We start from the raw sequence: 27,733 nt of genomic DNA on the forward strand, positions 1-27,733 counted from the left end.
GACCGTAAACACTGCCAGCTCAGGGACACTCTGAGGACCATTTGTCTAAAATAGCTATCTGATTTTGAAACACCATTTGTAATAAAATGTAGTTTACATGGTGAGAAGTCTGAAGTTGGAAGTGAGCACACAACTTTAAGTGAAAACGAACACAGAACAAGCGGTGGTAAGAGAAAGAAAACAAGAGATGACCCCTGTCATCTAAAACGATTTTCACTGTAACAAAAGTATTCATAAGACTGGAGGAAACATACTGCGTTCATTAACGTCTTAGCGGGGCTTCTGTTGCTGTCATAAACACGGTGACCATGAGAGACTTAGGAAGGAAAGGGTTTATCTCAGCTGACGTAACTCCATTACAGTTGATTATTCAGGGAAGTCAGGGCAGGAACTGAAGCAGGGGCCGTGTAGGGGTGCTGCTTACTGGCTTGCTCAGCCTTTTTCTTTCCCCAGGACCACCTTTTCAGCAATGGTACCACCCACAATGGGCCAGACCATCCCACGTTGATTAATAAAAAAAAGAGCCCCTACGGGGTTGCTTCTAGGCTAGTCTTATGGAAGCTTTTTCTCAGTTGTGATTCTAGCTTCTTAGAAAATTCCAGCTTGTGTCTGCTGACAATAAAGTGGCCAGGAAAATTGGTAAGAAAAGAGGTCACAGAAGCAGCACGAACGTGAAAATGGCAAAGCCTGCCGCAGCGCATGCGCATGTCACACAGACTAGATAAACCCGTTTCTCCCTCTCAGCTGATTTGGGGGAGGTAGACTACTCATTTCTTAGTTTAAAAAAAATTTTTTTAACATTGTTCAATCACTGTGTTTTAGCAAAATACTTGCTTTCTGGCTACCGGAGTTTGGATTTGCATATAACCCCCCCCCCCCCCCCCCACACACACACCTTTTCTCCTGGCTCTTTCATGAACGACAAAATTGCTAAGCACAGAAGCTCACGAGTGGTGGACCTGAGACCCCTCTGCCCATCTCAGTCTCCCCCCTCCTCATCATGTTCATCTGTGCTTTGCCTCAGGTGTGGAAGGAAAGAGCCCAAATGAGCCCAGGCTGAAGTCAGGCATGAAGGGAAAGGGCGTGCTAATACCAGTGACCATCTTTGTCTCCGCAAGCCTGAAACAAAAGACATTTGCTTCCAGGAATCGCTTAATCAGGCACACATGTGGACAGGCTGGGACTTCCCACACAGTTCACCGACGAGCAAGACTTTTCCAAGCAGCGTTGCTTCCTCTTCCTATTCTGGGCATAAGTCATTCTGCTGTGGACACTGTTATCTCTAGTCATTTGCTAATTTTTTTTAAGATTTCAAGCGTGCTACTCTGGCAGACGATATGTTGACGATCTTTAGGATCTGAAAACGAGAGAAAGGGGAGATTATTGTGGTTCCTGGTTAAAAGAAAAAAAAAAAAGACAGCTTTAAAAATCAGAGAATTGTGCCCTTCGGGGGTGAGTTTGCTAAACTGTCAGCTCTGGTGGTTAATGAGCTAGTTTGTCAGATGGAGGGAGAAAAGACCATTGTAACAACGTGGAGCTTTGTGTGGGATTTCAAAATCAGATTGACTGGAAATGCAGCACAAACTAAATGGCAGTGTTTTATTTTCTAATTAATTTGTTATAAGCTACAGAATAAAAGTATTTATGTGAAGTGGAATATGCGTATGAGAACACCCAAAGCGTTTCCCTCAAGCAGCTTGAGGCTTCAAGAGATAGGATGGTGTTTGGGGGATGCATCACTTTGGGTTAAAGTTCATAAACTGGATGGAAACACCTCTGCTTTCTAGAGTGCAGGGAGTGCTAAGACCCAAGGCACCTGGACTTTCCCCGTGGACAGTATTCATTTTGGTTCCAAAGGACCAAGGATCAGAGGGGGGTTCCGGTGGATGGTATCTGAGCGAGGACCGTGACGCCCGTACTTGGATTCTTCCCTCTGTGGGTGGCAATTGGTGTGACATGCAATCTACTAGGTGTGCAAGCTCTCTACCCAGGGCAGAGGGAACCGAGGAGGTAGCACTCTTCAAACTGCTTTTAAGTTCTGATTCTGCCACAGATGTGTGGCTAGGGGAAGATGTTTAAAGCCATGTAGGCTCAGGAATGTGACCAGTAAATGGAACCAGTTCCTGGAGCCCTGTGAGACTTCTCAGAGGCTCAAAGCTTTGAGCTTAGGCCTCAGGGGTCTTGCATGTGATAATGACACAGAGGCCACATTACAGCATCACAGGGACCCTGCGTTCTCAGGAAAGCACAAGAGTAACTGTTTTCCCTTTACCCATACCCCATCTTTCTCTTCTTCATTTATGTCACCCAAATCTGAATCGTAATATTTTTCTCCCCAAGACTGCTATGATGTATCCTCCTTCATCCCCAGCCCAAAACCTCAGAAACCTGTCCTCACAAGAACATTATTTAATGAGACAACATGTGTGTTTAAAGTGAACCTTCTCTGAGTGTTTACTGTTTACCAGACATTGTTCTCCTGCAGTGGGATCCTGTTTTATCTTCTTCATGATCCTCTGAAGTAAATTCTATAGTTACCCATATTTTATATATTTTTTAAAAAGCCCAGTATATTAAGAAGTGAAATCATTTCCCTAAAGTCCAGAGGCGTGATTAAACCTGAGCGTCTGGCTCTAGAATCGTTTTCTGTACAACTGAAAAGCTCCCAAAGTCTGAATTCAGAGATGGTCAACCAGTGGGCTCCAAAGTTTGGAAGCTCCTGCTGGATGTGGTTACCATGGCAAAGGTACTCATGGGACGTACACAGTCAGTACCAAAAAGTGAGGTGAGGCTTCTCCCATCCTCACCTTCAAGGAATCCTAGATAAAGAACTTGAAGAAAAGCTTTGTAACGGCTGAGCAGGTACACACTCGTTAAGCACACAGCTTCCGTCAGGGTTGTAGATCATCTGTGAGTACAGCGACCATATTACCCATCTCCAGTGTCTACGCTCATACCTGACACATAAAAGTCGGTTTAGCCTGATGGATGAGTGAGTGGGCAGACAGGCAGTGGGCCATCATTCACACTGATGGAGGGAGGGAAGGAAGCAGAAGTGGAGTGAGGAGGGATGGAGTGATGGATGGAGAAACAAGTGGATAGATTGAGAGAGGAATAGACGATCGATGGAGAAATGTGGGGATGGATGAATAGAGATAGAGAAAGGAGTTAATGGATTGATCACTTATATTAAACAACCCATGTTTAATAGATGAATACAACATATAGAACTTAGAAGACACCATAGACATACATTTTAAAATGATTACTTGGTGCATTTTTTTCTACATACATACATAAGAATTTATAAATACAGCCAATTGAGTCCATTCAGTGTTGATTGTATGCATATGTTTCTAAGGCTGACTGTCTACTTGGTATTGGATAACCAATTAGGTGGTACATCCCTGGGGAAGACTGATTCTCACTCTGAGCAATCCTTAATCATTGTAGCTCTTCATCAAGGGATGGAGCCTTAGGAGATTTCCCTAATCCCTGTTGGCATATTAACTATTCCTCTGGCATGAGGCTTACCAGACAATTCCAGCTTAATGCCTCCAAATCTTGTGTCTTTAGAAGTGGGAACTTACCTTAAAATTCTGGGAGACAACCAAAGGCAGCAGCAATTTCCTGTATTTTTCTCTTTCTTTCTTTCTTTCTTTCTTCCTTTCTTCCTTCCTTCCTTCCTTCCTTCCTTCCCTCCCTCCCTCCTTCCTTCCTTCCTTCCTTCCTTCCTTTCTTTCTTTCTTCTTTCTTTTTTTGAGTCTCTTGAACTTTCATAACCAACAACTCAAAAGTAGATTTCTCATGTCTGGTACTGGAGTTTTTGTTAGTCTATGGCTCTTGGGGGAGCATTGTCACCCCCAGCTGGCCTTACTGCATATGTAATTTAGATAAACATGGATTAATAGGACTTCAGTGGCTTCTTCAAACATCCTTAGTATTATTTACTATTTAAATATTTATTGTTCTTGTAGGCATAAGGACAACAAGAAACTGACCTAAATTGTCCCACTGGGTTCCTTAGCTTCCTTCACATTAAAACAGAGCTTTCTCCTGCAGTTGTCTTTTCTTGTTGGTGTGCTCTCCAAAGTGAAATCCAAGGTTCTTCCTGCAGAGGATTTAACGCTTCGTGGCACATAGACCAGACTGCATCAAACTGGCAGTTTCCCTAAAGAACAAGATTTTCTTCATTCGGCAAGTGTTTCCCGGGTACCTGCTCATGCTTAGGTACTCTGCTAAGGGTTTGAAGCACAGATGCAAAGAAGACAAAGACTGTGAACATAGAGACAGGAAAATAAATGCTTCTAGGTGGCCATGGAGAAACACGAGGCAAGGAGAGTTGTATTATAGGGAACGGTTCAGAGTGGAGCTTGGAACTTAACAGAGGAGGATTGGTTATGATAAAAATTACATGTAGATGTTTTAGCCTGTACTATGATGCTTGAGCTTGAGAAAAGTCAAAACCACAAAATAGCCAACGTATGGGACCTAGAAGGAATCTGAAGATCTGAATTATTAATACATTTTTGCACAATAACTTGATAAAGTGAGAAATCCCCCAGATTTGTGAGGCATCGGTTTGTTTATTTGCTTGCTTTATTTTACAGGATTAACAGCCCTGGACTCTGAAGGTACCTGGCACCTCTGAACCCTAAGCCGAACAGCTGGACAGCATCAGCTTCCTTCCCGTCATCCACAAAGCAAAATGGGAAGCAGAAAGAGCCTGCTGGGAGGAAGCCAGACCAGCAGGTGAACCCTCTTGCTTTGGCCAGGACCTGGTTCAGCCTTGCTTTGCCCTCATCTGCCTCTTTCTGTGTGCTTTGGGACCTGTAGTGATGTGTGCCCGCCCTGGAGCACCCGTCCTTCAGTGAGGCTTGAAGCATGAGCACCAGCAGCCACGCATGCCCAGTCCCGGCGGTGCGTGGACACATGACTCACTACCCGGCGGCACCCTACCCGTTACTGTTCCCACCTGTCATCGGAGGGCTCTCCCTGCCTCCCCTCCATGGTCTCCATGGCCACCCACCTCCTAGTGGATGCAGCACTCCGTCACCAGCCAGTAAGTACTCGGGGGCCTTTGCCCTGCCTAAATCAAAACAGGATGGTAGACCGGCTCTGTTCCATTGCATTGGCTTCTCTCGGTCTAGAATTTTACCTGAAATGCCGCGGGAAGAAATGTGTGCAGTGACAATGAAATGTGTTTTGACCTAAAAGGCAAACTTTAAGATCTGGTGCATGCTAAGGCAGCTAAGCCACTTGCTCTGTTTTATGATGTGCACACAGCTGGTCCGCAGATGCGGCTGTGGGTCCTGAAGATCTGACGGCTAGAAAGAAAACCTCTCACTCTTCGAAGTGAGAGATGAAACCGTAAAGGCCACTGGCTCTCCTACGGCTGGAGTCTAGCTCGTGTGATTTTTCTCCTGGGTATGGTGTTACTGGTTGTGATTATCGTTGTAGTCCTCAGGTCACAGACCCATGCTGTCACCTCCTGTCACATGGTTCGCTGTGTCCCTTATGACATTGGGTTCTGTGCTGAGTTGCTTCTAACCCAAGATCATTTCTTACTGATGCGTAAAAGGTGCTACGAGAAAGGGAAAAGATTCTGAGAATTCTTTGAGCTTGTAGAAAGTGTTCATATTATATGGTTTTTAAAGAGTTCTGTCTGAAGATGGAACCCTGATACCAATGAGCTTGTCCAGCTTCAGGGAAGTGTGTGTGGTTTGATACCTGGATACAGGATGTGTGTTGGCTCCTGCAACGTGGCAGACATTAACAGTATGACTTCTGCGCCCATCTTTCCTGTCTAAGAATCAGCTAGAGCTCAGCAGAGTCCTCCCTTTTGTGCTTCGCTTGCCCTGTGCCCTGCTCCTGAGCAAATCCTTTCAAAGACTGGTTGGGCTCTAAAATGTTTATCATTTGAAATACTGCCTTAACTTTGTTTTGTATTTTATTCATGGTGTTCAACTTTCTCTCCTACCTCCTTCACACACAGGTAGTGGGAGCTTGGTCTACTTAAAGGGTCCTTCAGCAGTAGAGACGTGACCTTCAAACTCATCAGGGGCTGAATGGCAGACAGATAGGCAGTTGGGATTTGGTGACAGGGATACAGATCACCACTACAGAGTGATTATGCCTGCTAAATTCTGATGTGTTTTCCATCTTGGAATAATCCAGTTGTAATCCATCCCCTCTGTGTTTTAGGCTTCTGGCCTCAGCCCAGAACCATTAAAGGGTTTGCAAAACCTAGCAGCTATCTTGGCCAACACTCAGCACATTCTAGCAGGTTTTTGTTCTCACATTGAACATATATTTCATTGATTGACTGAGAAATTAAAAAAATTGGTGGGAATCCTCAGTATAGCACTTGGGAGGCATAGTCAGATATCTGTGAATTTGAGGCTAGTAGCCTGGTATAACTAGAGAGCCCCAAACCAGCTAGGGACAGATTCTGTCTCACAGAGAGGGCAAGGAAGGGGGAGGGAGGAATAAGGAGGGAGAAGTATAAAAGTCTGTGCCTTAGAACTTAAGAGTCAGATCTTAAGAGGTACCCACTGACTTTCGTCTGGCTAAAATATAAGCAAAAACAATTACTTATGTCCTAAAATTAATTAAGGAGATATCCAAGTGTCATGGAGTCCCAATATGTAGCAATACACACACAGGAGGGCGTGAGCAGCAGGTGGCTACTGCATGGATGTTGGCAGTGGCTGGCGGAACTTGCTGGTGTGTTCCTGATATCCTGTTTACATCTGTGTCTGCTGCTCAGTGAAGAAGAATACATTTCCCTGCCCCAGAAATGAGGTTCTTGTAAGCAGCAGGGGATCATAGAGACCCCAGAACCTTCCATCTCTAAAGCAAATAAGAACATTTTCCACAGCAGCTCCCAGTGTCCTGCTTCCTCATCATGCTCTCACACATGCCTCCAGCCCGCTACTCCAGAGTGTGAGCTGTACTGAACTTCTGTGTGTGCTGTGCTGTCCTTGTTGCAGCGTCCACGTGTGCTCTTGGGGTTGCTGGCACATGCTCCTGATCACAGTCCATGGGAGGCTGAAGCAGGAGGATTGAGAATTGAAGTCCAGCTTGATGTGCATAGTAAGGCCTTAATATCCTTGGCATAGTGTGTGCAAATGCTCTTGCATTGCATTCTGGCATAATTCTTAGAGCAAGGAGCCACTGTAAGTTTAGAACACAGGGAACATGATAAACGAAGCATGCACTACATAAGGGGGGGAATCATCATGCATTCAGCACCTCGTGGTTCAGTCTATGTCAGTCACAGTGCTTTTAATAGCATCCTGGCATGGCTGTCAGACCATCGATAGACAAACGCCAGGAAGTTTAGGGAGAGTGCAGAGTTTAACAGCTAGTTGGAGTTTGAATTCCAAATGCAGATCTTAGGGTGACAAAGTACATACCTTTCCCAGTCTGTCAGGCACTGAGGCCAGCCTAACCTTTGGATGGTCCTCTGCAACACACAGGCTTCTCTTTCTGTGCTCTGTCACGGGGTCCTTGGAGATAATAGATGCTAGGGGATTCCGAAAAGTCGTTAGTTCCACAGATGCCTAGGGAATCGGCTATCAGTTTTCACCCAACAGGAGAGCTGGAGGAAACCCCTGGTGAGAACACCGCAGTGACAGGAGAGATGTGGGCTGTCAATCACTACTGACAAGCTGGATTCCAGGCTAGCTGTGAAAGTTGGACAGCTGTCTGTCTTGCTTTCTGCTCCTTCGTGGATGCTTGTTATGTTTTATTGTGCCCATGTGCTCTTTTATATGCTGTTCAGGCTGGAAAATGTCACTAAGCGTTTTGGCTGAGTATCTCTCAAAATGGTTTGTTTAGGACCTGCTAATGAGAGTTCCTCCACCTTTTTTCTTGATTGGAAAGAGCTGCCCTTTAGCGCTCCACGAAGACAAGTGCTTCTTAAAATTAGCCTTGACAGGACATAAACGGAGACTTAGACCAAGAGGATCCTTGCTAATGTAGCTTGTCTGAAAACAGTATAGAGTTGAGTCAGACTGCAAGTTATTACCAGTGTCCACTGGTACTTGTCCCACGGGTTCCGACCCTGTCTGAAGCACATGCACACAGACAGGCTAAACATCACTTGTTGATTCCAGTAGTCTGGGGCACATTTCCCCTGAGTTTACACACTAGACACACACAACAGGGATCAAGTCAGGTGTCGGGGGAGTGACACACCGCTATGCTTTCGTGGCTGCCAAACAGAACAGCGTGACCTACATACCTGTGGCTTTCACAGTGTTAAATCTAATCAAACAAAGTAAAAGAAACTTGTTTAGAACTTGCACACCGGTGGTAACCATTTTGGCCCGTTTCATCTTGTTCATCTCCTAACTGGGGCAGTCAAAAGCCTTTTCTCAATGTTTGAGAGAAAAGATCGCACTTTTTGACTTAAGGGACTTTCTGTCCACCTTCTGTGGATTGGATCCATGTGTGCATTCTGTAAGAGTTAGCTCCTCACAAGTAGACATGTATTCAATACTTCAGTGTCTCTGTTCCCCAGAAAAAAGGCCACTTGGTATCTGTACCATTTCCCAGACCCTGGGTAGGATTGATGTGTGGTCTTTAGCATTGTAGTAAAAGCTGGGCTCCTGGTATTGCTTGAACTTTACCCCAAACATATCAATAAGACACGTACATGAATAGAAACCAAAAGACTATTTTTCTATTTCATCTGCTTTTTTGGGGATCAGGTCCCAAAGAGGATGTCTGGAGTCAGCAGTGGCAGGGGAGCATGACCTAAGGGTGAATCGGGATGGCCGCCAGTGTGCTTATTGAAAAAAGAATGGACCTTGTATATTCTATAGCTGCACATAGCATTAAATGGGAGAAAGGAGGCATGTGGGTTAGGGTTGGCTTGAGATCAGGGATTGAGGAAACTAGCACTGACCTTGACAACTTAGTAAGCAGCAGTCACATGTTAAGGGAAGGGTCAAAGTTTCTCTTTCCTGAATTAAGAATGTCTCCCTTTTTAACGAGCAGGAACTTTCTTCAAGCCCCTGAGAAAATAGGGCTGTCTAAATGTCTGACCTTGGGAAAAGGACTTTCTTGGGGAAACAGACATTCCATTATAGAATATTATAGTTTTTAATGGTTTGGTTTATCCAAATAGCTACAGTTTAAAAGTGAGCAAAGATAAGACTAGACAAATATTACTGTGAACCTGAATAGACCTTAGGGTTTTTGTAAATCTTGATTATCAAATATACCTTATTTGTCAAGCATCTGTGATTGATCTAAATTTTCTAGCAGCTTTGTGTTAACTTGTGTGGGAGTAGGCAGAGTTATCACCCTATATGGTTCCACGGTGGCGGGATTTTTTTCTCCAAGGAATTACTTTGTTTAAAGAGGCTACCATTGTAAAGATTTTCATCTTTCAAAGCCTGCACAAAGTTTCCCGGAGGAAAAGGCATAAGGAAACTCCCACAACGCACAGTAGAACTATTAAAAATGAAAGTAAAAAGCTGCAGGAGAATTGGGATCTGCAAAGCAGAAATGCTGGACCTTTGTCAACCAGCAGTGGTTGCTATGTGGTCCACTCCCATAAAATTAACGATACTGCCGGAGAAAAGCCCAGCTGTGGAAGAAGGGTCATAAGTAGTCATCTTCAGGGTGGTTAATAGGTTTTTTTCTGCCCCACCCCATAATACATTTCTCCACTCACACAGTAAGCCAGATCAAACTGAATTTTAAAAGTATAACAAGTAGTCTATGGAGCCAAGCAACTCCCAGGCAGATTGACCTGTCCCAGAGGTCAAGGCCAGAGAAGGTGTGCACCTGAGCTAAGGCAGGGACATCATATAGCTTATAGGCAAGGGGTGATGATGTGCCCACTGCCAGCTGGGTTTGTGCCCAAGTGTGGTCAAAAGCTGAGCACGTAAGTGGGGACTCAGGCAGCTGATGACATCAGGGGAGGAAGCTGCAGTTGTCGCCAAGAATGTATAACTGGGTTTTTTGGTGCCTTTTCTTTGTTGAGAGACGCTCTGAGTGGGTGGGGTTTGGAGAGAGAGAGAGGGGAATGGGGTTTCCAGGACCCTGCAGGGGCAGGTCAGAGGCTCCAAGGGAACAGTAATGATATAAACAAGATTAGATCCGAGATGTCCCAAATAGTGGCTTTTCCTAGGGAGGCATGTGTTGGGAAGAACATGCACAAATAAACAATAAGGACGAGATTGAGAGGGAGATGTGTGGGAGTTCATTTTAGAATTATTTTGATGAAGGCATTCTGATTACATTTTTAGTTATATTAGAGCGGTATTTTAAAAGAACACCTTGACTGAACAAAACAGGACTTGCAAAGAGTTAGATTCCCACAGAGCTCTGGAGTGGCTGAGTAAGACTTCCCTTGTATACAAAAATTCTGCCTCAGTCAGTTCATCAATCTCTGGCAATTGGGGGTTTTAGGTGGAGCAGGTTTAGGGGTGGTTAGCACTCGGTGGTTGAGGAGGATGGGAACAGGAACCAGATCTCGGATGCCTTGGACAGCTCACAGAAGCTCCATTTAACACTCTGTTCCTGGGGAGAGGTTACCAGGGGCTCTCTGCCTTTTTCTCTGCGTTCATTCTATCAAACATTGGGATGATTCTTCATAATTTGTTATATCCTGTGGCATAGCAGGATGACGATAACTATCAGTAATGCATGCTATAACTCAGACTAGGTAGGGAGAGGATTTGGAATGAATTTTCCATTAAATAGCAACGACAAAACAACTAAGTGTGATGTAGATGTACCGGGCTGATTTCCCTCCCTGGACTCATCTCCACACAAATGAAAGCATCATGATGTACCTCGGAAAAAGCACAAATATTACATGTCAATTAAAAAAACAAAAGTAAAAAATAAAATGGAAAGAGAGAGTAAAATGTAGATAAACAAGGGTAGAGGGAGAGGAAATGAGCCTGATTATGGCTGTATTTGTGCTCCGGTGGCGACCTCTTAAGACTTGAAGACACCAGACCCGTCAGGATAGTGCCACGGGCTCTCTTGCTGTCCTTTTACTGAAACTTGGACAGGATATTGCGTACTAACTACTTCTTACGTGTTTAGTATACAACCTATATAACACTGCTGTCCAGCCACGGGAAAGGGAAAGTAGAAAAGAGTAGACCCAGGCAGCCAAGCTTCCTGAGGTCGCTCAGACATCAGCGTTGGGATTGTTTGCACCTCACACTCTTGCTCTCATCAAGGCCAGGCTTGTCTTCACAGCTCCGTGTTCGATGTGGATAATACAAGCATATTTACTTATATATGTATTGTTATTCTAGAAAGGGTCCCTCTATACAACCAAAGCTCCATAGTGCCTGAGAGTACTGGCTACTTTTATGTCAAGTTGACATAAACTGGAGTTAAAGGCATTAAAGGAAACCTCGGCTGAGGAAATGTCTCTATAAGATGGACTGTAGGAAAGCTTATAGGGAATTTTCTTCCCAGCCCCCACGACTGGTACCATCCCTGGACTAGTGGTGCTAGTTTCTATAAGGAAGTAGTCTGAGCAAGACATGTTGAGCAAGCCAATAAGCAGCATCCCTCTGTGCCTTCACCATCAGTTCCTTCCTCTGAGTTCCTGCCCTGCTTGAGCTCTTGTCCTGACTGTCTTCTATAATGGACTAAGATGTGGGAGTGTAAGCCAAATAAACCCTTCCTTCCCCAACTTGCTTTTGGTCTTGATGTTTTGTCATGGCCATGGTGCCCCTAACTAGGAGGCTGAGCCTTGACACACTGAGCTAACCAGGGCTATAGCTGTTCTCCTTTTATTCACTTTGGTTGCAGTCAGGGGCATTATAGTAACTCCTTTGAAATCATACTTGTAGGTGGCCAATAGTGCTTTTATTTTGGAATAGTAGTATAGCCTGCATTACCTGTAACTTTTATTTTGAAACTGTAGCATATACTATGCTAGAAAAAGAAACCCTAAGAGAAAATCTTGAGGAACATTGGAATGAATGAATACATGAACGAATCACTGAAAAATATCAAACAGTGTCAGAGTACCAGGGAAGCAGATGTTATAGCTTTGTGGGAAAGGGGAAGGAGGGTTGTAAGTGGAATGAATGTGAAAAAGCTTCCAGTATCAAAGTCAGTGGCTCCAGCAAGCCAGCAGTGAGCAGTGGGATCTGTAAGGGAAAGAACACACACCTAAGGAGAAAGTATTCTGCATTATTATTTTAGACACTGTACTGGTTACAAAGGAATCGTTCAGCCAATCTTCCAAGTTTTGATGTGGAGCCAGTGACCACTGTGTAAGGGGAGCCGCTCCCCCACAAGCTTGTTTAGCACATATGTTATAGGAATTTACATCAGACACTTGTCTCTGTTAGTGTTTACTAGATCTATCAGAGTGGCTGGTTCTCACCTGTGTGTGTGTCATAGTTGATTATTCCTCCAGGGAAAAAAACCTTCAAAGGATGCTAAGATGATCGTGGATTGAATTGTGTTTCTCAGAAAGAGGTGGCTGTCCTAACCTCCAGTCACTTGGAACATGCCGTATTTGGAACTAGAACCAAGCAGATGATTGAAGTGGGACACGCTTACTGGAATGGGTGCTGGAATGGATGCTGGGTTGGATGCAGGACAAGTTTGATATAGATCTAGTGACACTGGGAAGACCATGTGCAGACCAGAACTGCAGCCAAAGAACACCCAAGCCCTCCAGCCACTTTTAGGAGCCGTTGAGAGGCAAGGCAAATTATCCCCAACAAGTGCTCTCTGTATTTTGAGATGGCAGCTCTCAGAAGTGAGTCTGAGTCTGAGAAAGGTAGCTTCTACCACCAAGGAAGGAAAAGCTGCTGGTTTTACATCATTTCCTTCTGAAATATATCTATTTTGCTTCCCACAATTTCATCAGTGCAGTGGTAGTTCATGTGTCCTCTTTACTTGAACTGATGAGCAGTGTTGGGGGAATGTGGTCTTTTCCACTTCGCTGTATAACTGATGTCTCCTAACTAAGCAGGTCCAAGGCTGTGGTCACATGTCTTATCCTCGGCTTAAGTGAGACTTTCTCTTGGCCACACTCACATTCTTTATGTCTTATCTTTGGATAGCAAACTCCCACCACTCTTCTGGGACCCACCATGGTCTATAGAATATTTGTGTTACTCTTGCTTTTAAAGCCATCTCCTTGAAGTGCTAACAGGTCCCCATGAATTCTGTACTGGACTGAGAGTCCTCAGCTGTGTCTTGTGCATTCCAAGTTCATCTTCAGGTTTGAGTTTCAGGGATTACTGGAGCGCTGATCTTACTACTATAATATTCAGTTGGTGTTTGAATAGCATTTGTTCAGGCATCCCTGACAACCCTGGACCAGGATTTGGAATCTAACTGTTGGCTTGACTTTTTCTAACATCCTCATGTCTGGAATTCTCGGTACCTCTCTTCCCTTAAGTAGACAAATCTTAATGATGCTTTTTTTCTAACTCTTAACCTTATCCATATCCTTCATTTTTAGGTACATTGTTGTTGTGTGATTGATTCTGTACAATTGTACATCCTGCCTGGTGCATCTGCACCTGCTACTTCTCCACATTTGGAAAACCTATTCCACTTCTGTTCTCCTCCTCTTCTTCTATTCTTTCTCTCCCATGCTTTCTCTAACTAAGAGTTTCATGTCTTTACTTAAAATTCTGAGCCTAAAAGCTGGGAATATAGTTCAGTAATTGCAGGTATGACGTCCTGGATTAATCCCCTGAATTGAGAGCCTCACCAAGCCTCTCCCTATACAGTGTGCTTTTTTAATAAAAATATAAATCGAGTTTAGTATTATTAAAGTCTGCAAGGGTAGTTATTTGCTTCAGTGCCCCTGAAATAATTAAAAAGACAGTGTAGTATACAACAAAACTGACAACTTGTTAATTTAGTGCTGAAATTTTTTGTCAAATGCTCCAGAACATGTAAATTCATAGTCGAAAATAAAGAATGTGAGTTTGTTTGAAAGACAAGGATGGTGGTTATCTGCCCAGTGGCCACATTGGCATCTGTGAATCCCAGACTTTGCAGCATTGAGGACCTTACAGTCTAATCCAGAGTGCTCATTTGGAAAGGGCCATTGTGTCAAATCAATAGCGTGGGTATGCAGATAATGGGGAGGCAGAATTTGAGAAGCTTGAAGAGGAGCAGGAAGAGGATGGGTGTCTCTGGGAGTAGCAGTTCATGAACTTGAATGTCATCTTCCCACTCTCCATGTTTCGCCTTCCCTGTCAACCTAGTGTGAGGCTGGAGTCCTGAAAGACAAGCTAAGATCTTCATCAACTAATAACAATAAACTACTATGACAATGTCACAACCAAAGAAACCCATGAAATAACCATCCACACTCTTCCCTATGCTTTGTTTTCACAGAGTGCCTCTTCCAACCAAGCCGTTTCATGTTAGGACAGTCACCCAGAGCTTACTTCCCAAAGGGAAGGCTTCTAGATCCATACATGTGCTTCTATAAGCCTTTAAATCTACGTGGGTCACAATGCCTAACAATGCATACTTCTACATTACAGAATTATCTAGAGTGCAGCCTTATACTTGGCTGCTAGAGAAGACCCACTTTCATAAGTAATTGTAGCATACTTTGGAGTGTTCTATTTGTCATGAAGAGTCTGCGTCCAGGAAAGACACAGACATTATAAGAGGTCTACGTTCAGAGCCAGGGAACTGAGTCAAAGCTCATGCTTTTCCCACTTAGGAACTGCAAGGCTTACAGCCCAGTTATCTCTGTTATTGTTTGAATGACTTTGTTAATATCTATAATGATGGATGTTTCTCAGCCATTATGACTTTGCTCCTATTACTATCAAGCTACTCTAATGTAACTGCTTAATGACTAGGAACTCAGCCAGTCCAAAAAAGGACACCTAAGGGGAGAAAGCTAACCTTGACATTTCATATCAGCAAGTGGCCCTTCGAAGGTAGCCATAGTGAAAAGACCATGGCCTCTCAACATATCTGTTTTTGTCATGTTATATGAAAGGACATAAATTTCTGTATGTCCTGATGGAAAAAACTCTGAAACTTGATGTAATTCTCACAGCCAGAGTCTGTTCTGATTGCTTCTTCCCAGGGAATCTGAGAGTAGAACAAAATTTCAACCCAAATGTACATAGACCATCTTTGATTATATTAGTTTAACTAAGTCTAGCTGTCTAAATTAAGTGTAAATGCATTCAATGCATTTTATATGCAAAAATACATATTTGAAATATATATAGAGATAGATAGATATAGATATAGATGATATAGATATAGATATTGATATAGATGATAGAGATAGATAGAGATAGAGATAGAGATAGAGATAGAGATAGAGATAGAGATAGAGATAGAGATAGAGATAGAGATAGAGATAGAGATAGAGATAGAGATAGAGATAGAGATAGATAGATATAGATATCTCTAAGAAAAAGACTAAGGTTTGTCTGATACTAAGAATCACAGCAGTCCAATTGAAAACACAACTCACAAAACCAGACTATATAACCACATATACAGACTGCAGCTCCCATGAAGGTGACCCTGTAGTATAGTTTTACAGCCATTGGCGTTGCCAGTATCAAGCATTGGAAGGATGGCAGGCCTGTACCTACACTGTGGGGGAGAGCCTATGTCTGTATAATGACTTGCAGTACTTTACCTTCTAGGCTTTATTCTGTGTGACCAAGGAACCTAGGTTGCTGGTGCCTTCCTAGAAACACCCTTTACGTGGGCATAAGGCCTCGTGGTCGGAGATGTCTGCAGTAGGTGCCACTCAAAGTATAAACCTAGAAATGATCCAAACACCAACAAGGAGTTGAGGGCAAAATAGTGGCCTAGGTGGTAAACTGAGTTATTTGTTAGTGAAAACGGAATCGTAGGTTAGAGTGGAGATTTAGTGTTGGTGAGAAGGCCCAGGGTAGAAAGGCACTCGCCACTAAGCCTGATGACCCTAGTTTGATAACCAGGACCCAAATGGTGGGAGAAGATAGAGAGTATTTACTCTTTTAAGTTGCCTCTCTCTCGGTGGAACAACAGGCTGGACAAAGGGCTGGGACGGGGCTGGAGCGCAGGGGCTGCTGTACAGAAGTGGTGAAGTCATGAAAGAGTCTGTTCATCATCTAGTGTTTAGTGTACCTACACAAATGAGATTGAGCCCTGAGAGAGAGCAATAGCTCATTAAAAATGTCTTGAACTTTCCATCTTAATAGTGATGGTTCAAATACAGTATTTAAAAAATACATAAACTATGGTATTTTAAAATTTCTTCCTTATGAGGAGACAAAAATTTGAAAGGTCAAAAGATCACCCGAGCTATGGAACATCCATTACAGCCTGCAAGGAAGATAAAACTCAGATGTTTATTTTCTTTGAGGTGGTTTTGCAGTGAGTATCAAGAGCCTCCCCTGTTTGATCTGTGGCTCACATCTAGTTTGGATTGGGGTATGTCTGAGAGAATGTGAACAGTATCACAGGCATGTTCGTCGTTGAAAAAGGAAACTGGAGACATGATTCCTAATACAGGTTGACTTCCGACGGCATGAAAACCCGAGCTTTGAAGCATTGATGGATAGCTGAGCCTATTGACGTGAAAATGGAAAAGGAGTCTCCACAGTTAAATATTAATAATTAGGTATTAAACATTCAATAATTCCATTGTAATGAATCCATTTACTTTTTTAGATTATAACCTAATTATATCATTTCCCCCTTCCCTCTAAACCCTCTTTCATAGCCCTTCTGTCTAACACTTTATTTTTAAGTGTATATGTTATATATGTTCAGGGACATCTGTGTGGGTTTTAAACAAACTTTGGGAAAGTTCTTTGGGGAATTTTAATTTTTTTAAATTCTTTTTGTTTGTTTTTTGTTGTAGCTACTTATTTATTATTTGTTTTATTATATTTTGAAGTAGTGAGGATTGAGCTCAGGGCCTCATGCCTTCTAGGCAAGCTCTTTCCCACTGAGTCACATCTAACCCGTGGAAGGCACCATATAGACTTTTAGTTTTCAATTAAAGATGATCCATGGTCCTTTCTTTTCCTTTTTCTCTTGATACAGAGCCTCACCTGTAGCCCAGTGGCTTCCAACCTGCAGTCTTCCTGCTTCTCCGCATGTGTGATATGCAGAAATAAGCCTCCATGCTCGGCTCTGATGTCTGCCTGGTCTTCCCTGAGGGACCATGACCGTCTTATTCTGAACTGTACATTTACTATTTAATGCTTGTCACAGAGTGGATATCCTGTCTGCTTTAGATTTGATAATAACTTGGGGGATTAATCAAAATTAAATTCCACTGAACTAATTCAGTTGTGTTTGCTGAAATGAATCTCCCACCTCAGTCAGAACTCTGGTTAGCTTAGGGTTTTGGGATTCACAACAAACTCGAATCTCCAGGAACCAACTTTCCCTAAAGACTTTTGAAAATTACTTTTAAACTGAGGGAGACTTTCCAAGGAGACGTTTTTGAAGAGAAAGTTATTCCGTCAGTTTCTCTGAAAATTGTCCCAGCCTGGTGCTCGCACTCACCTGTGCCTTTGGCTTTAGCTGTTTGAGTGTTACCAGTACTGTCTGAACAGTCTTAGCTATCACATCTATGGGAAGCTACACACATGACACATGTTAACCAGTACTGTCTGAACAGTCTTAGCTATCACATCTATGGGAAGCTACACACATGAGCTCACTCATGTTAACCATGGCACATACATGATAGATTCCTTGGAATTAGTTTATAAGATGCCGTTAATTTTTGAGGAAAGAATCTACAAACATTTACAACATAATTACATGTGCAGCTCTTTGAATTGTAGGTAAATACACGTTAAGTGATAAGAGTAGCAGGGGAAACCAGTTGAAACCTCTGCACTAGACTCTTTTTCTGATGGTACAGTTGCCCTGAACCTAAAATTTCATCTGGAGAAGAGGGTCCCTACAAGGCAGAGGTTCGTGAGCTGCTGCCAGTAGCCCGCAGCACAGCACAGCCCCCAGCCTCGCCCTACCTTCAGGACATAGGGGCACTCTGGGCATCAGAGCTTTAGACAACCAAGTACCCTTCACTGCTCAGTGAAAACAGAGTCCTGAGGCACCACACAGTGTCTCCGGGTAGACAGCCCTCCAAAGCTCTGAGACCAGCCTAAAAACTAAATGTCAATGTATCGAGACAAATAACTGGTCCTCACAGACCTTGGTAATTCTCCCTAAAACCACTTTCTTTAGCCACAAGTTTAAGAGAGCACAGAAACTCTGGACTTGAGACCCTATTCCTTAGAAGTAAAGGCAAAACCTGCTCTTGGGAACAGGACCCAGGCAGGGCATGGGAAAGAGTTGAGGGAGAAATGGCTGTGAAATTGATGGTGTGCAAAATGAAGATCTTGCATTTATGGAGAGAAACTCGGAATGCTAACACTTTTGTGAATTGGGTAACATCCCTTCAAATTTCCTTCTGTCTCATGGTCTTCTCCTGGCACACAACCCACGCAACATTGAACAGAACATTCCTGGAAAAGCTGGGTGTCTAGAAGATGCCTAATCCCTGCCAGGGGACATGAGGGGGCTGATATACCACAGCAGTTTCTGGGACTGCCACAACCAGCAGGAAAATGACCCATGGGAGACAAAAAGGTCATCTGCTTCAACACAACTCAATAGCCAGTGTTGGTTCAAACTCCAGGAGTCTGACCTTGAGGGGTTTGTTTTAGACATATTCACACATAGCACAATTTGGTGAAAACGTCCTTGGTGATAATTAAGTCAATCCTGTGTCCCGATAAAGCTTAAGGCATGACTACATCAAAGCTTTCTGTAAAGTACATGTGACATTTTTCATAATGGGTTTCAAAAACGGGTTCTATAGATTGACTACATGTGATAACTTCCTTAAAGATAGGTTTTATATATTAACAAGATCATGAAAAGGATTTGTAGGAGGATCTGATGTGGTCTCAGCCTCACAGTTAGCACAAAAGATGACCAGACTGTTAACCACATCCACTTCTAGCCTTCTGGGTGGATAACAGGTTATGCATCCCTTTCTTCCAAGGGACAACACTGTGCAACATTCCTGGGTCTCCTAGTGCTTATCTTTGAGCACAAGGACTTCTGTGGTCCCTACAAGGTACTCTCCCTCAGAACAGTCCAAGAGCAACTTGTACCACTTGAGAGCAATGCCCTGAGATGCCCAACTCAGTGTTTTGGTTCCCAGATACTCTAAGCCAAATTCAGGTGGTTGGATAAGATCTGAGGGAAAGGCAGTATCTGGACTCTTTCCTTGACTTTGCTTCACAGGGAAGAATGCTCACTGGCCCTCTATGTCTGATGCCAGAGGTATCAATTTTCACATAGGAATCTTCAACCACTCACCAGAGGAATGTTGGTCTTTAGCCGGCAAATGGACCATTTCTTGAGATCACTTCCCATCTGTGAATGATGGAAGGTTACCTGGTTTCAGATGACAGACAGCAAACCCTTTAAAAGTACCTCCCTGGGGCATGCTTTTTTTTCTGTCCTTGACCATTCCTATTGCTGATGCCCAGAGTGAGCTTGTATCAACAACTGTTCTTCAGAGTAGCCACTCCCGATGAGTCCCGTGAGATCTGGCATCTGTGATATTGTCAGATGCGCCATCTAAAACCATCATCTCAGGACGGGAGAGACGGCCCAGTAATTAAGAACACATATTGCTCTTACAGGTACCCAATTTCAGTACCCACATCAGGAGGCTCATAATCACCTGCCATTATAACTCCAGCCCTGGTCTCTACTCACTAATATGTTCACTGTTGTACACACTCATAACTCACACATACACACTCTCATGTATACACACACACACATACAACACACACACAATTAAAATGTAAGACCTTTCATAAAGTTATCTTGGACTGGGGCTGTAGCTCAGTTGTTAAGAGTTCTTGCTTAGCAAGCTGAGGCCCTGGGTTTGATCCCCAGCCCAGCATAAACCAGCATACACCTGTAACTCCAGTTCTCAGGGCAGAAGAAGGGAGGAATAGAAATTCAAGGTGATCCTTGGTTGCATAGGGAGTTTCGGATCCTGACTCAAAAAACAGCAGCAGCAGCCAACTCGTCAGTTAAAAAGACATGAGAGGCTGTGTCTGGGTGAGATCCCCCAACTGGCAGGCTAGCCTACAGGGACATGTGTTGGGGACTCCACATAGTTTCTTCTTTTTATTGTTGAAGGAATCTATAAACAGCCGTTATTGGGAGCTTCTGAGGCAGTGACAGACCTGGTGGGGTTTTGGGTCATTCTCCTGTGTTGAAAGGGCTTTTTGTAGGCTAACGAAATGGCAGGATTGGAGGCTCGAAGAGCCCAAACAGGCATGGTTTTCATTGTGTCTCTGCCTCCCACTCCCTTGGTGCTCAGGAGTGCTCTTTCACTGTGAGAGAGGACTCCCCTCAGACTCCTTTCCCTCCTGGGCCTCATCGTGGGGAGTTTGCATCTCAAGAACCTCTGTTTTGCATTGTGTATCATTATCATTGGCTTCTGTTGTGCTCGCTGGGGCCGAGGACATGTTCTCTCTGTTTCTGGGAGATGTTCTCTTTGATTTTCATGAGTGAAAGAAATAGTCCAGGACACAATGCATGTGGCTCCTCAATGTGCATGGGAACAAGTGGACAAACCCCTTCTGAACCTTTCTACAAGATGCACTAACCCGACCCGTGTGGGCAAGTCTAACTCCATTTATCTTGACCATGCAAGAGCCTTGAACACACTCTAACCCAAGAGTTTTGTGCTCCTAATTTATAGCCCCTCCATGTAGCATAGACACCCACGATCTCTATGACAAGGCATGCGTTGGTTTATGGAATACCAAGTTTGGGAGGAAAGTTTCCCTAAGCCACCTCTGATTACATAAGAAGAAGTCATGAGACTTCTCACCTAGAGCCTAATCCCCATGTACAGCAGATAGAGGAGGTGGCCACTGCCCCAGAGCATCTGGAATGAAAGTGAGAGCTGCTAAGAGCCCAGACCCACTGTAACTTGAAGGACTCGTTTAAACAGCGTGACAAATGTTTAACAAGGACTGTGTGCTTGTATGCTCACTACGCTCACAATCCAGCACTTCCATGAAGCCGTGTGTCTAGGGCTTACAGGATAGAAAGGTGGTATCCACCTAATGTCTTTTTAAATACCAGAGCAGGAAGAAGAAAGCATTTTTTATGTGTACACACGGCTAAATAGGCTATCAGGGTTAAGTAATGTATAAGTCAAACAGGAGAGTTCTGTCACCTCTTGGGGCCTCTTATGAGCTAATGGCTCTTCCACCTTCCTGCTCCCCTTCTGGAGGGAGGTGATTGGTGAACCTCCGTGAATTGTATTTAAACCATGGTGGATCATTTCATAAGGGTTAACTATGCTTTAGGGGTCTGGGCCCACAGAAAAGATAGTCAGATGCAGGCTGCAGCTGAGACGGCTTTCTCATGTTTGGTATTGGATGAATAGTGTGCATGGGATGGAGAAAGTCCACCCACTCTGAGATTAATGTGGCAGAATGGAAATTTTAGGTGGTAATTTGTCTAACGCAAACTCCAGAAACTTCAGCTCCATCTTGTTCTTCGCTTGTGTCCCGCTCTCTGTTCATATGAAGATATCATTTCAGAGTGTTATATTCACAAGAAAAAGCCTTTTTGTCTGCATCGCCCTTGGATGGAGGTGGGGACGAGGCTTTGTCCATCCTTTAGTATCTTCCTGCATCACTCCAGGAGACTTTCCTGTCCTGTGCTGTATCTGTATTGATCGCGCTGTTTTGCTTTTTCGTCTTCTGCCTTGAGTCTCTGATGTTTTCTCTGCAGTAAGGGCTTCCTGGGAGCTTAAGTCTTCCCCTCATTTAGCCGCCCTAGCTGTCTTCAGCTAGTTTCCTGCTTCCCCAGGCTCATTTTATTTGTGTTCTGGGAACCACTAAACTCCTTCCACGGGACACCTTTTCTCTCCTGTTGATGGACTCTCCACAACCGCTTGTGTGAGCGTCTGCCCATCAGGGTGCTCTCCTTAAGTGTGGGTAGATCACACTTAAAACCAATAGCCTGGTCTTGTCTTATTCTTTTAAGGTATTTCCAATATGAAATGGTTAATTGTGGGAGGGTCCTGGGTATCGTTTCTGTATTGAGTTAGGTCGGGGTGATCTGACCTTCAAATGTCTGAAAACAGTAAGAATATTGCCCATGCTACAAAGGAGAAAAATGAATGAAAATAAAATAGGTGTAAATAATAAAATTGCCAGGCACCCGCAGCAACATCATGTACACATAGCAAGGAACAAAACTTTCTACAGAGTGTCCCATGCTGTGTGGTTATGTCATAGGCTATTGTCTCTTATCTGGTCTTTCTCCTACAGTAGGGATCCCCACCAGGGGAACTGCCCTTGTGAGCATTTGGAAGTGTGTGGCATTGGTGTTGCTATGGAAATCCAGTGATGATGCTGAGGATCATTAGCAGAAACGAGGGTGTTGAACATCTGCACCACCTCAGGGGGGTTCTGCTCCACATTCCTGTATATCCCCCCCAGGAACGTGGTGGCTTTCAATCTGCTCCTCCCCGTGACTGTTGAGCGGGTGACCTGCCTGGTGTCCAGAACAGAGTGCAAATCCTGCTGAGAACCCCTTGGTCTCAGGCACGCTTCTGGAACCCCAGGTTGCACACTCTGTTGATAAACAGAGCTGAGCCTTCCACTTCAGAGGAAGCCTGGAAGTTGGTGTGGCCTCCTGCCATTGGAAACGACATGTAAGCCATGAACCTATGTTTCACCCGTTAACCAATCATGCAGCTTTGCTTTCTACCCATGAAGCCCTAAGTGGCTGATAAGAGTCCCAGAATTTCACCATGGGCTCCAACAGACCAGCTCTATCCAGACCTAATTTTCTCAATCCAGAGCCTTCCTTTCCAGAAGCCAGCTGCCCTAGAGTATGTCAATGCCGTACATGCTGCAATGTAGAAAGTCTTTCACAGTGATCATTTTCTTCCGGGTCAGGGTTTCTCTGTAGCTTTGGAGCCTGTCCTGGAACTAGCTCTTGTTCCACACAACACACAGACATATTACATACATCCACTCGGCTTCAAAGTGGGGACCAAGAAGCCTTGTAAAATGATCTGTAACGTCACCATCTAATATAATATCTACCCGGTTATACAATTTAAATGAAAACATTTCACCATTAGACTGGAGGGAGGGAGCTGGAAGAGAGAGGGAAGGGAAACTGTGGTTGGTATGTAATATAAATGAAAAATTTAATAAAAAGATTAGACTGACATTAAGTCATAAAGGCTGAACCCTGGAAGCCACCTTGGTGCCCATGAACTAAGAAATGCAGGATGTGTACGCGTCATCACGGGTATACACGATGGATTAGTAAATTGTCCTAAACGCTGAGGTGGTGACATTTATAAAAACATGGTTGAATCTGAACCAGTTTAGTTAAGCTGAAGGACAGGGGAGCCCAGGGATCCTGGTCTCCTGCCACCCTTAGCCTTGTGGCCTCCTGTGTGGGTACTGGAAACTGAATTAAGAATGGTCCTCTCCCTAGTCCTTTAATTTATTTTTTTTTAATTTTTATTTATTTATTTATTTATTTATTTATTTATTTATTTTTGGTTTTTCGAGACAGGGTTTCTCTGTAGCTTTGGGGCCTGTCCTGGAACTAGCTCTTGTAGACCAGGCTGGCCTCAAACTCACAGAGATCCACCTGCCTCTGCCTCCTGAGGGCTAAGATTAAAGGCGTGTACCACCACCGCCGGGCTGGCCCTTTAATTTTTTTTGAAGCAGTGTCCCAATATATATCCAAATCTGTCCTCAGATTTGCATACCTCCTGCATCTGTCTCCAGGGGCTGGGATCACAGGTCTACACGAACATGGTTGATGGGATTTCATTTGTATACAGAATCTATCAACTAGTTGAAAGCAGAGTACAACTATTCCCCAGTACTAGTGGGGAAGGGAAAAGAATTGAGAAGAAAGAGCATTCACTGGCAGCCACTGGGTAGCCTGGTAGGCCGGATGGCCTATGCAGCAGAAAACTAGTTCCTGCTGCGGGGGTGGGGGTGGGGTGGCCCTGGCCCTGGAACGGTGTTCACACTGAAGGCAGTCTGGGAGACGCAGGAGGGTGTTACAGGGTACATGCAAATGGCTCCCAAACTGCAGGTGTTGGAAGATCACCAGGTGACATGCCAGGAGTCTAAGATGGGAAGAAGGAATGGGGCATGCATGGCCAGATGGAAGTCTTGGAGCACAGGCCCCTGCTTCCTGCCTAGGTAAGTCTCCAGTTCCATCCAGTTAACAAAAGTTAGAAACCTACCATTGCCTGGGGGTGGGGGGCAGCCACTGTCACCCATTAGGGATTTGCCTCCTGGTGGGCTGACACCTCAAACTTCAGTTGTCACCTGCTGCTCCTCTGGCATGGTCCCCACTTGCGGAAGAATAAGTGGTTATATGGCTTGCTTTCGTCTACTTCCCATGAATATTTTATTTTGAGAGAAATGGAAGTTTTATCAAGAAGTCTTAATTATATCTCAAAAAAGTGTGCTTGGAGCATAGGCCAGTGACCAATTACCACAGGCTGTTTCCTGATACAACTGTCTTCATAACACCACTGAAACTGCATCATAAAAATTGATACCTACCCTTTTGGTAGCCTTGAGATAAAACAGCTTTCCCTGTCAGCCTGAGCTTTTCTGTTTGGTGCCTGCTAATTCCGCATCACCTCAGAACTATGCTTATGGGGTCTTTTATACTTGGTTTCCCACACTAATTTCTAAAGTGTTGGTTATAGTATAGACATTCATGGACTAAGTAAGGAAAGAGATCCTTATGAAAATTGGCTGGTAGATCCCAGTAGTCAGAAGTCCATGCATCAGGGATTTCTTGTGTGTGGTGTTGAGAGCTCAGTCCTTGCTCTTTGCTTCCTGACGGTTCATTGTGTCCATATCTGCAGCTACCTGGCCAGACTGCTGCAGGCTGCTTTTCCTATTGGTCTGTCTAGATTTTATTTGGGTGTGCTGCAGTTCCATCTTTATCTTCTGGTAAGCACCCCAACTTCTGATGGCCATTCTCCTCCTTTATTTCTTCTTGGTTTTGTTTGGTTTGGCTTGGGGTTGTTTGCTTGTTTGTTTTTGTTTTATTTGTTGATTTTTGGGGACAGGGTTTCTCTGTGAACCCTACCTGTCCTGGAGCTGGCTCTGTAGACCAAGCTGGCCTCAAATTCAGAGATCCACCTGCCTCTGCCTATTGAGTGCTGGGATTAAAGGCGTGCACCACCACCACTGCCCAACTTTTTTTTTTTTATTTATGTGATTGGATGTATGCTTGGTCGGTTGGTTTTAGGCAGGGTCTCATTATGTAGCCCAGGCTGACTTTGAGATACTCCTGCCTTAGCCTCTCCCTGTGCTGCCGAAATTCCTGGTGTTCATGAAGTGTGCATGAGGTATACAAGAGGTGTAAACGAGGTATGTATGTACAGGTTCCATGACACTCCGGGTATGCACCACCCCTTCCAGCTTACATTCTGCTTCCCAAACTATGTATTAAGAGTCCCTGTGTGAGCTGCACTTTGTGATTCTTGTCCTCCTGTGCCGGCCTCACCTCGCTTCACAATACCCTAGAGTTCATCAGTGCTGTTGCACATGGCAGGATCCTATTTTGTTATTAGCTGAAGAACATCCATTGTCTTCTGCAGATTCTTCTTCAGTTTGTTGGTGGACACCTAGGTGGCTTCTGCATCTCGTCACCTGGGAAAGTGACAGTGTTGTCACACGGGTGTCTTTGGGGTGGCTGACCCCATTGCCTTGGGCAGGCATTCAGTGGCAGTGTTACCAGCCCACAGTATGGCTCTGTTTTAGTTTCCTGAGGAGTTCCTAGTGTTCAGCAGCAGCTGATTTAATGTGCATGCCCACCAGCTGTGTCTAAGAGTCCCTGCTCTCCACAGCTCATCAGAACTTGCTATCTTCATTTTTTTTTTTTTTTACTGGCAACCATTGTGACTGTGTGGCATCTCTGTAGTTTGCTTGACCCTTCCCCCATGTTTAGTGATGCTGAGCTCCTTTGCATACACCGGTTGGTCATCTCTACATCCTCCTTTGAGAGTCATGGTTCTCTTCTCTTGCTCAGTTTTAAATTGCTTTATTTGGAATGATTTTTTACAACAGCTCAGATTTCTTATACTCTTTCATATGACCTGCTGCTGTCAGATACCTGTTAGCATCTTTGGCTGGCACAATTGGGTAGGAGCAAATAAGCCTCACAAGCACATCTTAACGGACATTATATGGCACCTTTCATTAGCCGCAAGTTAATGTCAGAGTAGATCTTTACTTGCCGAGTGGACTTCAGGAATAAATAACATTTTGCACTGCTTACCTCCCACAGACTGCATTGTGTTTACTCTTCTGTTCCCTTCACCTTCTAGAAGCTCTTGGTTTTGTCTCATTTTACCTTTGTTTCAATGTGTGTGTGTGTGTGTGTGTGTACGTGTGTATTTGTTTGTGTGTGTTTGTGTGTATATGTTTGTGTGTGTGCATGTGTGTATTTGTGTGTGTATGTGTGTGTATGTGCATGTGTGTATTTGTCTGTGTGTGTTTGTGTGTATGTGTTTGTGTGTTGTGTGCATGTGTGTATTTGTGTGTGTGTGCAGTATGTTTATGTATGTTAAGATTCTCAATCAGGCTGTGTCCTGAAGTATTCCCTCATGTTCTTCTCTAGGAGTCCCAGACTCTCATGTCTTACATGAAGTCTTTACTCCAGTAAGCCGGCTTTTGTACGGTGGGAGAGGTAAAGAGCTCATTTAATTTTTCTGCGTGTGAACATGCAGCTGTCCTTGCATCGCCTGCTTTGCATCAGGGCCTGTCCTTCCCAGTGTACCCTGGCTTCTCTGCCGTGGTCCGCTGCTCGTAGTGTGTGGTCTTAGCTCTGGGCTCTATTCAATCCATGTCCATCTACTTTATGCTCTGTGAGATCCTGCTCAGAGAATAAATACATAGCTGTAAATGAGGCAGCAGAGTTCAAAGTGAAAGGCATAGTGCGTTAATAGATAAATTAGACACAAACGAATAGAAAGATGTCCTTCATCATGGATTAAGGTAATTTCTTTAAAAGTCCACACCACCCACAAAAATTGTCAGTTCAGTCCCTATCAGAATATCATTAACATCCTTCACAGAGATAAAAATACAACCAAGCTAGTATTGGAACCACAAAAGACCCAGTAAAGTCAAAACCATCTTGGAGCTGGAGGTACCGCACTGTGGCCACTGTAAGGCCATGCAATATTTCTTAATATGATTCAAAGCTTAGAAGGAGCCTATAGATTTGGCCTGGTAACCCTCAATATTATATTCAAATTCTGAATTTATTCCAGAAAGCCATTCAAATTTTATCCCTATTACAGCACTCCCATCTTTATTGGATTTTAAAGAGTTTTCTTACTATCTTATGAAGCCCAGTAAGTTTAAAATGCTTTTTATTAAATAAGGGTGCATTGAAATTTTAACTCCATTCAGTCCAATGGATTATATCTTACTGCTGACATGTTGGGAAATTATAGCTTCATTCCCAGGGGGGAAAGTATTAAGTCTAAATTAAGTTATATGCAGAAATTTCATGGATCTAATCACAGATTAGAAGGAAAACCCATAGTGTTTCAATAAAATATTGGTACTGATGGGCTATCAAATTGTAAAGATTTTCTGTAGGGAACCCAGAGCTCGGTGTGTGTACTGAAGTCTGTGGAAGCTGCTGAGAT

At 43.9% G+C, this 27,733-nt stretch overlaps 1 protein-coding gene across 1 annotated transcript in view; it reads left to right on the forward strand.

The window, feature by feature from the left end:
- Positions 1–27,733, forward strand: part of Rarb (retinoic acid receptor beta) — a 459,458-nt gene that overhangs the window by 124,741 nt on the left and 306,984 nt on the right. The window contains exon 2 of the mRNA XM_038349069.1: positions 4,611–5,062. Coding sequence (XP_038204997.1) covers positions 4,885–5,062 — 178 coding nt within the window. The 5' untranslated portion in view covers positions 4,611–4,884. The remainder of the gene's footprint in view (positions 1–4,610; positions 5,063–27,733) is intronic.

The sequence above is a fragment of the Arvicola amphibius genome, chromosome 12 (genome assembly GCF_903992535.2).
Source record: "Arvicola amphibius chromosome 12, mArvAmp1.2, whole genome shotgun sequence".
Lineage (NCBI taxonomy): Eukaryota > Metazoa > Chordata > Mammalia > Rodentia > Cricetidae > Arvicola > Arvicola amphibius.